Below are 13317 nucleotides of genomic sequence, written 5' to 3'. Positions count from 1 at the left end.
AACTCAGAATGTCGGGATTGTGAGATAACCAATAAAACACAGTCTCTGGTGCGCATGCCAATAACCCCAGCACTGAGAGGCAGAGGCATGAGGGTCATGGGTTCAAGGCCAGGCTTCCATTCATTCTGAGGCTTGGAAAACAATAAAGAGAAAGATGTGACATGGGAGGCTTGTTAGGGTCACATAGTGGGAAGGATTCCAAAAGGATCCGAAAAAATTGCTAGCGAATTCATTTTTCTCTTTCAAAATTTTTTGTGAGTTCATCTTTATCTTCCTTTTGGACTTTTCAATTCCTCAGAGTAAAATAATAAAATCAGAATAATCAGATACCACACGGCTTGAGACCCTGCGCTCTCTGACCTCTACTGTCCTTCTCAATCCCCCTTAGCCTACTCCCTTTCTCGCAAATCCAATTCCGGGAAGGCAAAGCCGAGCTCTCCCACTCCCCGCCTCCCGCGGGAGGAGGCGAGATCAGGGCGGAGCAAACAGAAGTGGGCGTGGCATGCCGCATTCTTCCGGTGACGTGTACAGCCTGGGTGCTCTGACGCGGACGGACATCCGGCCCGGCTTCCGCGGTCGGAAACGTTCTCTGTCTGCCTCCAGGAATCTCGGAGCGATCTCCCCGAGTTCTGGCCCGCGGGTCGGACTCGCCTCTGCGTCCTCGACCGCTGCGGTGAGCGGCGCGTCCCCGCGAGGCTGAGCGACGTGGTGGGCGGGGACCCCGAGCGTGGGGACCCGCGGGCGGGTGGCGGGTCGCGAGCCGCGTGGGTCTCCCGCGCCCCCGCCTCCGGGCCTCCCAGAGCCCCGCCACCCAGTGCGGCTCTCCTGTCACTGGAGTCCAAGCGTGAGCCGAGAGAATTTCCACGTCGTTGTCAGAAACAAGTTCGAGAAAAAAATTAGGTCTGAGATGTCTTAGTGGGTCGAGAATGGGTCACCCGTGGTCTCTCTGGAGCCCCACGCTCCAGACTTTAAGTTTAAATACTGACAGAAGTCCCGTGGCTTGGCCACGATGATTAACCACTATTTAGCTCTTAGGACTGCCCAAAGGATCGGGCTTTGGAATAAGGAAACAGAAGCCTGGTTTTCTACACTGTAGTTTTTCTGAGTGCTGGAAACCAGTTTTGTAAGGTGTGATGTGTGTATGGGAACCAAACTCCGAGGCATCTGGCCTGTTAAAATAGCTGCTCCTAGGCAGGAGCGACACGCAGGGAAAGCAACCAGAGAAAATGGGTTGCTCTGCAGTTAGTGCTTGGCTTGCTGGATTTTTATTTAGATACTATCTCATCAAGAGTGTACCGTCCAATGCCGTGTGGGTGGCTGCAGTAGGGGTGTGGTTCTCTCTCTCAGAATGCTGATTTCAGTTTGGCACAGAATGAGTGTTTAGCCGTTTTCTATTAGTGCTGCATTTTTATCTTTTATTTTTGAATGAAGAGCAGAATAGTTCACTTTAGAGTAAAAAAAACACTGGCTTTAGGGTGAGTTCTTTCGGTGCCTGTGCTGTTGTAAAGTTGTTTGGTAGTGCAGAGGGGTCCTAATTTAGAAGCTTTGGCGGGGTAGTGTGTGTGTGTGTGTGTGTGTGTGTGTGTGTGTGTGTAGTGTTGTCTAACGGCTTGGGACATGTGTGACTGTCAAAGTGACGGAGGTGAGTTTCCGATTTAAGGAGAGTATAAACACTGAGTCTGTTTTCTTGTTTAGAAAGGGAAAATGCCGAAAAAGAAGACCGGTGCGCGGAAGAAGGCCGAGAACCGCCGCGAGCGGGAGAAACAGCTCAGAGCGTCGAGAAGTGCTGTGGACTTAGCAAAGCACCCGTGCAATGCTTCCATGGTAAGAGCTGCTTCAGACAGCGGCTGGTGGGTGAAAGGCACAGCTGGGTAGCACCGTATTAAAATCTGAGAAAGTGACCATCTGCAGTGTGCGCATGCGCTCTCTACTTGTGCCACATGTTAGAGGCCTGGTCACTGTTTTTACTGAGTAACAGTGATTTGTTGTTGTTGTTGTTAGATTGCATATTATTTATGAAGCGTGGCCTATTACCTCATATACTGTTGATAATAGATATTGAAGGAGAGTGGATAATAGGAACAGAGAGAGAGAGGTTCCAGCTCTTCTGTATTCTTCAACTCACCTTATTCTTTTCATTGGGTTTTCATCATTTTCTCTTAGCGTTCTTCACTCATTGATCTCCTGCTTGAGCACCCTGATTTCTAGACATATCCCGTTTTCCTAACTAACTTTGCCCATGCTGAGCAGGTTGGTCCTGAAGAATGTATGACTGTTTGAAATGCTTTATTTTCAAAATTAAATATTTAATTTAGCAAATGTTTATTATTCATCAGAATACATACCCTGCATGGACTCTGGTGCAACATTAATGGCTGATCGAGTGCCTCTTTTACAAGTCTGAATTCTCTAGTGTCCATGGGACTTGTTTATAAATGACAGAGACACAGTTTAGCCGTAGGGACAAGGAGTTCCCTGGAGCAGTAGCTCCAAGTAGTGGGAACAAGAAAGGGTGTAAGAGAGCGAGGGCCAGCTGGGTCCTGCATTCTCTGCTTCCCCTTCTTTAGCTCCTGCACCTCCGAGGATGGCTGTCCTTTATTTGTTTACCTTCTTTGTTTCTTTAGTGTGCATTTATCACTTTGTGGAGGTCACAGGAAGAAAGACTTCTCAGAGGTTGGGTTTGAGTCCCCCCCCCCTTTTTTTTTGTCTGTCCCAGGACTGATATTTATGGTGTACAGGGTCAGGTTTCACGGTACAGATGTGACAGTGGGAACTGTATTGTGAATGTCAGGTTCTTTTCAGAAAAGAGGGGTGCTAAGCAGACAGAACTACGTGACTAGCATATGCAAGTGCATGTATGAGAGTAGACCTCGCGAAGTATTTCAGTAGCGTTCCAGTCCTGTGCTGTGTCTTTCTTTACTACCACTTCGGATTAAGTAAAACTGCGTGTGTGGGAGGGAGTGCAGCTTACAGAGAAAACTGTTCTTTACTACAGTGCTCAGCAGGAAGAGAGAAAAGGGAAAGTATTAGCGTAAATGAAGGAATGGAGAAGAGTCTAGAGCGGATTTGGGGAAAGACCGGTAGTGACCTGACCCTGAAGAGTAGACCAGGCTAGGGGCATGGTGGCCCCATTTCAATGTAGATAGTTTGTGATCTTTATTACATTGTCCTTCTGTATTTCTAGTGTCCACCCAGTGTAGACAAATAGGATGTTTTTAATTAAAACAGGAAATTGAGCAAGGACTTGTTTGTGTTTTCTATCCAGGATTTGGTTTCTTTAAGACAACCAAACGCTAACCCAGGATGTTGAACTTTTGTAACATGGCTTCTGCCATTGTGGATCACAGTGTAACTTGTTTGTTTACCTTTGCTAGTGGCCTGAGTACAAGAGCTTGCACACATGGCTGGAGCTGGAATTGGGGTGTAGAATCAGTTACATTTTAATGTGGGAAAGAAAATAGTCTGTATAATGTAAGTAAATTTTCCATTTTCAGCCAGCAGAAAATTAATGCTATCTTTTAAATTTTACAGGAATGTGACAAGTGTCAGAGGTAAATTTTCTTTATTTCTTTTTCTTTCTGTGTGAAACTGTCTTTGTGTGCTTCTTGTTGTGATATAACACTTGGGGAGGAAAGGGTTTATTTCGTCATCCAGCACTGAGGGAAGCAGGGCAGGAGCTTAAGGCAGGACCCTTGGGGCTGGAGCTGTTGCAGACGGTGGAGGAATGCTGCTTTCTGGCTTGCCTCCACACTCGAGTTCAGCCACCTTTCTTGTGCTGCCCAGGACTACCTGCCCGGGCTGGCACTGCCTGCGGTGGGTCCTCCTCCATCAGTTAGCACTTGAGACAAGGCTGCACAGACATGCCCACAGGCCAGACTAATGGAGGCACTTCCTCAGCTGATGCTCCCTCTTCTCAGATACTCTAGTTTGTGTGGACTTGACCAACACTAACCAGCACAGCAATAAAATAGTCTCTCCTTTGTCTGAAATTGACCCTATTTAAAATTTTTGTTTTACATGACAAGGCGGCAGAAGAATAGAGCATTTTGCTATTTTTGTAATTCTGTTCAGAAGTTACCAATATGTGCACAGTGTGGTAAGTATACAACTATGAAGGCATGTTTTTATCAAATGTTTATCTGGCAGTTGTCAAGTATAGGTGGAGCTATTTCCCTAAAATAATTCAAAATAAAACTAAATGGTCTTTCTTAGAGAAGGATTGGTGTTTCCTCAGTGATCTTCGCAGACTCTTAGTATGCTAACACGTATGATCAGAAAACACTTACATTGAGAGTGTTGTGGTCTTTGCCAGATTACCTCTCATCTGGGGGACATCTACTATGTGTTCCTAACCACTTGCCTTAGGGAGCCTAGTCACCTTTCCTCAGGTTTACCCTCAGTGTTCTTCTTGAACACATGCCCTCCTTACTTAGACTGCTTTAAATAGAGCAGTTTGGGGGTGTCCATTTATACATACTTTCGCAGAGCAGCAGGTTGGTGATTAGGGTTACATATGGAATATTTCTAGTATAGTTCTAGTTTCTCAAGAGGTCATTGGTTGAGTTCTGCAGTCAGTGGAAAGAACCTGTAGATCAAACACTCACCTGCCTCTTTTGTACTAAATCAAGTGAATGCAGGCTGAGAAAACGTTTGTGGAAGGGCAAAGGGCAAGCCCTGCGTTGTCAGTGTCTCTAGGCTTGGACTTTGTAGATAGAACTCTGTTCAGATGCATTTTCTGTTGCAGACTCATATGTCACGGATCAGTTGGTAGCTGCTGCCCCGTGTCCAGTTTCTCTTTCTCTCCAGTTCCTGTTACCTAACTTTGCTTCTCAGGAAACAAGATACCGGCAACCGAGCATCTTCTGTTTGTCTCGTGTTCCCTTCTGTAGTCTGATGGGCAGTTAATATGTGGTCACTAATCTTGACATAATGTCTGATGAACAGATTTCTTGGCAGGGTTGGGGTTAGTAATTTGTAGATAAGCATCTTTCAGGATGTTGTGATTTTTATATATGGATAAACTTCAAGTGCAACAATTAGAGTTATAATCATTTGGTGTGCCTTTTGATAGTCTGTGGCAAGAAATAACTGGTAAGTCCAAGCCAGTTTCTATTTAGGAATTTGATTTAGGAATATAAAATTCATTTTAAAGTGTGCTTTTTACAATGTTTTGATTCACTTGAAGTTCATAAGATTTGAAACTGTCAAAATGATCATTGGATTATAGTGCATAACCTGCAACTTCTGATTTCATTACAAGTATGAATTAGCATATTGCATATAAATTATTATATAACAGCTTTTATAGATTAATACATTCCTAGTCTCAGATCATCTGATTCAGGTAATGAGATATATACCCATGTGCCTTTTTATTCAAGTGGGAAAATAAACTGGTTTCATTTTTTAATTTTTTAAAATATTATTTCCAGAGGCTCTTAGGCTAGATCAAAGAGGAATTAGTGAACACTTTCTTGTATGTACTAATTTGTAGAGCTAATAGTGCACATATTTTTTTTTTTTTCACCAGGAAAAACCAAGTGCATGATGAAGTCTTCAGACTGTGTCATCAAGCATGCTGGTGTCTACAGTACTGGCCTTGCTATGGTGGTAAGCTGCTTGTCATGTCTAGAGTAGTGGGTTTCCAACATAAAGCCATTTAACCAGTATCTTAATGTGATTTAAAAATGTTATTAATTCCTTGAGAATTTCATACAATATATTTCCATTATATTGGCCTCCACCACTTCCCAGATCTATCCATCCAATTTTGTGTTATTTTTTATTAACTCATGGAGTCCAATTCATGTTGCCCAAATACTTTCAGGTGTAAGGCCTACCCTGGAGCATGCTCGGCCTACCAAGAAAATTGACTCTTCCTCTCCCAGAAGCTATCAAATACCAGTTGCTTCTCTTTGTGCTCATCTCTCACCTCTGTGCAGGCTCTTGCTGGCTTTGAGCTTGCACAGGTTTTGTACATGCTGTCCAAAGTTGTGATTTTTCTGTGTGTGACTACCCTATTGTGTCTGGGGTACACTTTTGTTTCCTTATAGTCTTCTACCATCTCTGGCTCATAAATCCTATGTTTGTTAGAGATCCCTGAGCCTTGGAGGTTGGCTTATGTCATTTCTATACTCCACAGTCTCTGCATGTTGACCAGTTTTTGGTCCTTGTGTTAATTACCATTTATTGCAAGAACAGAAGCTTCTTTGATGAAGTTTGAAAGACACACTGATCTATGTATGTATATAGCAATAAGTCATTAAGAGTTATTTTAATTCTGTGTCCATTTAGCAGAATAATAGTGGTGTGACCTATGATCTATGTAGCTTCAGGTAACTTTTGATCCTGGTAATAGTGCCAGGTATTAGGCAGTGAGAAGGGTTTTAAATACAAGTAGGAATAGTTGGTTACTCCCATAACACTCATGCCATGATTGCACCAGTGGCCATGTCGTGCCAAGACTGTCACTGTTGTAGCTTAGAAGATTTGCATCTGGGTAAGATTAATCATCCATCTTACCCTCCTCTAGCGGAGTGACAGCACCTTCCAGTTCTGTGAGAGCTAGCCAGGAGGGGTGAAGCTCATTTCCCTAATGACAGCGCTTTCTTTGTCATTTGAGAGGTGTAGTTAGAGTTTTCCTGCCTGGCCCACAGTCAGGACAAATCTCTTTCACCTGCCAGGCCCATAGATGCTCAGAATCAACCAAGTAAACACACAGAAACTTACATTGTTTACAAACTGTATGGCCATGGCAGGCTTCTTGTTATCAACTTCTTCTGTCTTAAATTAACCCATTTCTATTAATCTATACTTTGCCACGTGGCTCGTGGCTTACCATTACCTTACATCTTCCTCGTCATGGTGGTGGCTGTCTGTGTCTCTCCCCTCAGCCTTCCTATTCCCAGAATTCTCTTCTCTCTTGTCCCACCTACACTTCCTGCCTGGCCACTGGCCAATCAGATTTTATTTACACAGAGGATATCCACAGCAGAGAGGTCACCTAACTGAAGGTGCCATTGTACCTTTCTAACAGGCTTCACCAAATAAATTCCCAGTTGTCAGACCCCTACCAACATTCAAGCTTTTGGTTAAATAAGTTTCAAAAGAACTTAAGGATAATCTGTTTCAAACATTGAAATTGACAAAAAGTACCTATTAGTTATACATTATCTTTACTAGATAAGATTTTAGAAGGAATGTTAGTACCATAAATAGAAATAGATTATTTGATGTACTTTCATTTTTCATGAAAAGAGATATTAAATATGAGCTGTGAGTTTTGCTACATTCTACAGTGTCATTTATGCTTCATGTCCAGATTACTTTTCCATGAGGAAAGTAATACTGGTTTTATGTATACTGTTGATAGTAATTTCCCTGGTCTGGGGTTTTCTCTGGGACAGCGTTGTTCCTTCAGGCCTGAGTCTTTTGCCTGTTCTTTCTTTCTGTGCTGGTAACCACTTCTTTGCCCCTCAGGTATGTGTGGGGGCTGGGGAAAGAGTTCTCTGATTTAAAGTCTGGATTACCTAGTTGAGATTTCCTTCTTTCCTGCTAGAATGCTGTCTGATGCAGGAGAGATACTTGTTAGGTTTTCTACAGTTACAGCTCCGAATCCTTCCTCCTAGCTTCTGGCCTTTGTTCCTTTGCTTAGTGTTTGCAGTGGCCCTGTGGTAGCTGCTCTAGAGCCCTTGTTTCTTTGTTGCAGGGTGCAATATGTGACTTCTGCGAAGCTTGGGTTTGCCACGGGAGGAAGTGTCTTAGCACTCATGCCTGTACCTGCCCACTCACTGATGCGGAATGTGTGGAATGTGAGCGAGGGGTATGGGACCATGGTAAGTGATTAGGTGCAAACATTAAACCTGGTTACGAGTAAATGCTAGCTTGTGTGTGATCTTTCTCCATATAGATTCTTTCAAATCTTACACGGATATAATTGATATAATTGTACCAACAGTATTCGGAAGTGCTAGTAGAGAGGAGTTTGGGGGAGGACAGGCAGCCTCTCTTAGCCTGTGATGTTCTGTAAGTGGGAAGGAGATAGTAGAGGCCATAGTTAATGTTCATTTTGAAGTCCGTCACCAGCTTCATTTTAGCTCTTGCTGTGCAAATTTGATATACTTTGATATACTGAAATTAGTTGCTATCTTTGAAAAATTATATGGGTAAGAAATTTTTAAAGTTATTAAGTTTGTGATATTACATTTTGAGTATTTACTCTCACAGGAGGCAGAATATTCAGCTGTTCATTTTGCCATAATTTTCTTTGTGAAGATGATCAGTTTGAGCATCAAGCCAGCTGCCAAGTTTTAGAAGCAGAGACATTTAAATGTAAGTTGTTTTGTTAGCTTTTCTGGACCGGGGATTCTGAATAGTGTAAATGTGTAAATAGTTATTTAAAAAGGAGTAAGTTCTTTTATGCTACTTTCTAATGTGTGTGTGTGTGTGTGTGTGTGTGTGTGTGTGTGTGTGTATTTTGTTTATAGAAAAAAAGTCCCAAACGTTAGCTCTAAAATTTTCTATGGGGATGATGGTGGTATATTGACTGAGCAGTTCATTTCTCGGCCTTCATCAGACACTGATATTCTTATAGCATTCCTGGTCCTATGTATTGCCGGCTGACATTTTCACTTTTAGGTTCCTATACTGTCTTAGTTAGGATTTCTATTGCTGTGAAGAAACACTGATCACGGCAACTTTTAAAGGAAAATATTTATTTGGGGCTGGCTTATAGTTCAGAAGTTCAGTCCATTATCATCATGGTAGGACATGGCAGAGTTCAGGCAGACATGGTGCTGGAGAGGTAGCTGAGAGTTCTGCATCTTGTATAGGCAACAAGAAGTGGTCTGTCTCAATGGGCAGCATGGTTTGAGTATAAAGGAGACCTCAGAGCCCGCCTCCACAGTGACATGCTTCCTCCAACAAGACCACACCTACTCCAACAATGCCATATGTCCTAATAATGCCACTCGCTTTCGGGGCCATTTTATTTCATCATATATCCTGAGCAAGCCCAGCCCTTTCCTCCCTTTCTCAGTGCCCTCAGTAAGTGCCCCCTCCTAATGCATTTCTGACAGTGCAGAGACTCAGGCTTCCTCCCTGGAGAGTTCACCTTACGTTTGATTGGGCATCTGAGGTCTGTATTTAACCTGTACCCACAATTCTGCATTTTCCAGTTGAGAACCAGTGACTGATTGGGTTCATAATATTATAATCTTTATAGATAATTTCAAAAGGCTAATTGAAATAAGAGTGTATGTAAAGTGTTATTCTGTGATGCCTGGTATTGACGACCCTAGGGAAAAGACAGACATTTTCAGTTACTCACTTCCATTGTATGGTTCTCATTCTGGGGTCACTCATCTACAGATTTTAGTTGCTAAGTCGCTGATCTGAGATATTTACTGCACACTGTATATAAAATTCAGTATTTACTTAGAAAATTTCACAAGAGTATTTCAAAGTATATTGCGTGTCTCTCCCCCCACCCCCCTTTTAGACTTTTGCAGAATGTGTAAGATAGAAATAAAATTATTTGTGGAGGAAGCATGGGTGCTTTGTGTGTTTATAGTACTGGAACCCTGCAGGTCAGCAACTGATTGATTGGGCGTTTATGCCATTGAGAGAGCACCTGTGATTCAGAAGTAACAGAAGTAATGTGCAAGGCCTGAATAAGTGGCCCGATTTGAAGATGGCTCTTGTCTTTCACAGGCGTCTCCTGCAACCGACTTGGCCAGCACTCCTGTCTCCGCTGTAAGGTGTGCCTCCTTGCTGTCTCAGTCCGACTTTGATTTGAATCCCTGTACTCTTGCACCTGGCCCTGCATGTTATAGCGCTAAGATATATGGAACTTAAAGCTGGTGTAGCCTTTTCTTGAATTATTTAATGAACTGGTTATCTAATTGACACTATGTCTTGCTCTGTGGTTCAGGCTGGCCTTGAATTCACAATAATTCTGCCTCCACCCCGAGTATTGTGGTTCCTGGCCTAAACTGCCGAGCCAGGCTAATTCTTTTAGTTTTGAGATTGTGGCACAGAAGTCAGTGACTTAAGTGGCTTCCCATTGGCCACCCACTTCTGGTAGTAGTTGCCTCTACCACATGTCCCCAGCGTCCCAGTGCAGTGTTTTTTGAGCCTTCTGTTTGTAGAGAGCATCGTGACTGGAATCCTGGGGCTACGTATTACATGGCTCCTGCTTAGAAGAGTGGGTGGAGAAGATTTCCATAGTGTCTTTTTAGGCTATCTCTGGCATTCCTTCCTTTCAGACAGAGATCACCAGAGAACTTATTTCTCTCAGAAACATTTCTTGTTTGCAGCCTTGTCCGCATCCTGCCTTCCTTCTTTCCCGATTCTGCTGAGTGCTGAGCAATGGCTTTCCGTAGAGTGAAGTGTCTGCCTGTGCAGCTTCTGTGCTAGTCTGTCTCTGCTCACTACCCCTGTTCCCCTCGTGAGGTCAGCTGAGATCCCATGGTGTTCAGCGGCCCTCTGCATTTCTCTCCTCAGTACTTAGGGCCTTGAGGTTTTCTTTCTACTCCTAAGTTGGGTGGTGGTGTACCCTCAAGATGAACAGACTCCCCACCATTTTGTTATCAAGGACCTCAAGTATGAATAAGTAGATAAGCCACTTTCCATGTCCTCCTCTGTGTAAGTGTTTGCCTTGTGTTTAGTCCTGGCAAAATCCATTTCCCTTTAAAAAGTCCAAATCAGAAATCAAGAGCATGTGTCTAGTCCCCATCCAATTCTTAACTCTGTTCAAACAAAACTATGTTCAGATTTTCTTGTCATATTGAACGGTGTCTTATATCTTTTAAATTAAACACTGGCTTCTTTCTGCTTCTCCTGTATAGGCTTGTTTCTGTGACGAACATACAAGGAGCAAGGTGTTTAAGCAAGAAAAAGGGAAACAGCCTCCTTGCCCAAAATGTGGGCATGAAACTCAGGAAACAAAGGATCTCAGCATGTCAAGTAAGGCTTGGTGTGTGTGTGTGTGTGTGTGTGTGTGTGTGTGTGTGTGTAATTTATCTTTTTGTTTGAAAGGATAATTGTATTGTCATAAGCAAGTCAGATTTTATAGACTTGGGAAATGTGTGGTACAGTTTCTCAGTTTGATAAAAGAAATGTACTAATATTCACTGAGGTTTGATGTTTGCCTCAGTTATTTGTGCTTGTGTTGTGTAGACTTTTCTGAGGACATTAGGACAATACTTCCCTTCTCATATAAGAGTAGCACTAGTGTAATGGTGTACCCCATGGCAGTGGGGTATGTGAGCATTGGCACTAATTGATGACGTGTATGTGACTGTCTCTTGTAGCTCGCTCTTTGAAATTTGGCAGACAGACTGGAGGTGAAGAGGGAGATGGAGCTTCTGGGTATGACTCTTACTGGAAGAACCTGTCATCTGACAAGTATGCAGATACTGGGTACCATGATGAGGAGGAGGAGGATGAAGAAGCAGAGGAGGAAGAGGAGGAAGAAGAGGGGAAGGACTCGGATGCCGAGTCATCAGATCTGTTCACTAGTTTGAATTTAGGAAGGACTTATGCCAGCGGTTATGCTCACTATGAAGAGCAGGAGAACTAGGAGCAGCTCCTGCTGCCACTGGGAGAAGAACAGGCCGAATCATGAGATGCTCACACGTCCCCTCCCTTGGTCTTGTCCAAAAGGCTAGTCACACTAGGCCCAGGAGTAGGTTCTGGCAGTTTATAGGAACTGATACTGGACTTCTAGTGTAAGAAAAGTAAGTTAAAGGTAAGGCAAATGGAGTATCATGGATTGGATTATTACTGATTTTAGTCACCTGGTATGTTTTGCCAGTTAGTTACATATAAAATACATGATGAAGGAAAAGAAAGGAAATATATTTATTTGAAATTAAATTGCTGTTTTTATTAAAAGCACTGCTTATAAATTCATGTATCTGATTTTACAAAGTGTAACGGGTAAAATTACTATATTCTTCCTTTTATTTCTACCCATACAATGATAGTCATGTTATATTCTGATTTTCACTGACTATTCATGTTGTCTTAAGTAGTCATGTCTGTGTTAGCGGTTGACATCTTCATTTTCTTAGACTGTATGTGCTCACCAATGCTTGTTAATGCCTCAGTGACTGACAAAAATCTAGCTGCTTTCATACACATATGCCAGGACTAGTATTGCTGATGCTTCACCCAGGGAATCCCATTTTTAAAATAAAGCTAGTATTATACTTGAATACTTTTGATACTGAGTTTTTGGTATGTTTTATCAACTTACTTTGGAAAGCATTTAAGTATTTTTCTATAAACTGGTAAAGTTTTGACCTAATATTGGGACAAAAATCTGAGATTAATTACATGACACAATTGGTGATAAGTGGGGAACTGATGGTCCCTGGCACAGATGTCTGGTTCCTACTTGCATTAACAGTGATCTAGGATACCTCAGCCTCTCTTCTGCTGCCATGCCGAAATACTCTTACCAAAGCAACTCAAGAAGAAAAGGTTTATTTTGGCTTATGGTTTCAGAAAGATTTAGTCCTGTCATGGCAGGGAGATATGGTGGTAGGAATGTAGATCAGCTTGTCGTGCAGCAGGCAGGAAACAGAGAACAGGAAGTGGGATGGGACTGGAAAACCAGGTCCATAGTGATGTACTGGGGCTCTACCTCCTGAAGGATCCATAACCTTCCCATAGCACCTCCAGCAGGGACCAAATTCAAACACAGGAGTCCTGGGGGTGTTTCCCATGCAAACCACAGTCACGGTAGAGGGGAGACCACACTGGACTGCTCAAGTGTGGATATTTGGAGAAAATTGGGGTGACAATTCCTGTCATTGTTTTTAGAGAACTGTAAGAACAGCAGAGGGTAGAAAAGGCAATAGGAGCTACGTGTGGAAGCCAGAGGACCTCTGATTTCATAGGAGAAAAGCTTTTCATGTCAATCCAAAGGAATGAGTCACACAAAGGTTAGGGAGCCTGAGCAATCCTGACAGGGGAGACTGAGGCATGTGGGTGCTGTTGAGGACCGGTCCTGATGCAGAGGCTTTCCCGGGCAGCAAGCCCTTTTAGTACACAGCCTATGAGCTCAAGTAAAACAGGCTTAAGACCCGAGAAAACACAGGAGCTCTTAAGAATTAGCATGCATTGGGAAGAGCCAGAGGAATATGCCAGACCCACTGCTAAAGAGGGTCAGAATGTGATGTGACCCTCTGCTATAGGGCTCCTAGATTACACAATAGAGTTGTTTTGCTAGAGGATTTAACACTATGATTAGGATCTTGGGAGATGGTCTAAATTCATCTCTAGGATTGCTTCCATAAGCATGGTAAAATC

General features: G+C 43.0%; 1 protein-coding gene across 3 annotated transcripts; it reads left to right on the top strand.

Moving 5' to 3' along the window:
- The first annotated feature begins 528 nt into the window (after positions 1 to 528).
- Znf330 (zinc finger protein 330) lies at positions 529 to 12227 on the top strand. 3 transcript variants are annotated; one of them, XM_036189023.1, is made up of 10 exons: positions 529 to 673; positions 1696 to 1824; positions 3532 to 3551; positions 4026 to 4096; positions 5531 to 5610; positions 7709 to 7835; positions 8227 to 8331; positions 9712 to 9758; positions 10848 to 10965; positions 11313 to 12227. In XM_036189023.1, the coding sequence occupies exons 2-10, from the start codon at positions 1705 to 1707 to the stop codon at positions 11579 to 11581; spliced, it is 957 nt and encodes a 318-aa protein (XP_036044916.1). In that variant the 5' UTR covers positions 529 to 673; positions 1696 to 1704; the 3' UTR covers positions 11582 to 12227. The 3 variants fall into 3 exon arrangements, with proteins under 3 accessions (XP_036044916.1, XP_036044917.1, XP_036044918.1); XM_036189024.1 differs by lacking the exon at positions 529 to 673 and adding an exon at positions 680 to 900; XM_036189025.1 differs by lacking the exons at positions 529 to 673; positions 4026 to 4096 and having other exon boundaries at positions 1757 to 1824.
- Positions 12228 to 13317: the final 1090 nt, after the last annotated feature.

Source organism: Onychomys torridus, chromosome 5, assembly GCF_903995425.1.
Source record: "Onychomys torridus chromosome 5, mOncTor1.1, whole genome shotgun sequence".
NCBI lineage: Eukaryota > Metazoa > Chordata > Mammalia > Rodentia > Cricetidae > Onychomys > Onychomys torridus.
This window is presented reverse-complemented; position numbering and strand designations above follow the sequence as displayed.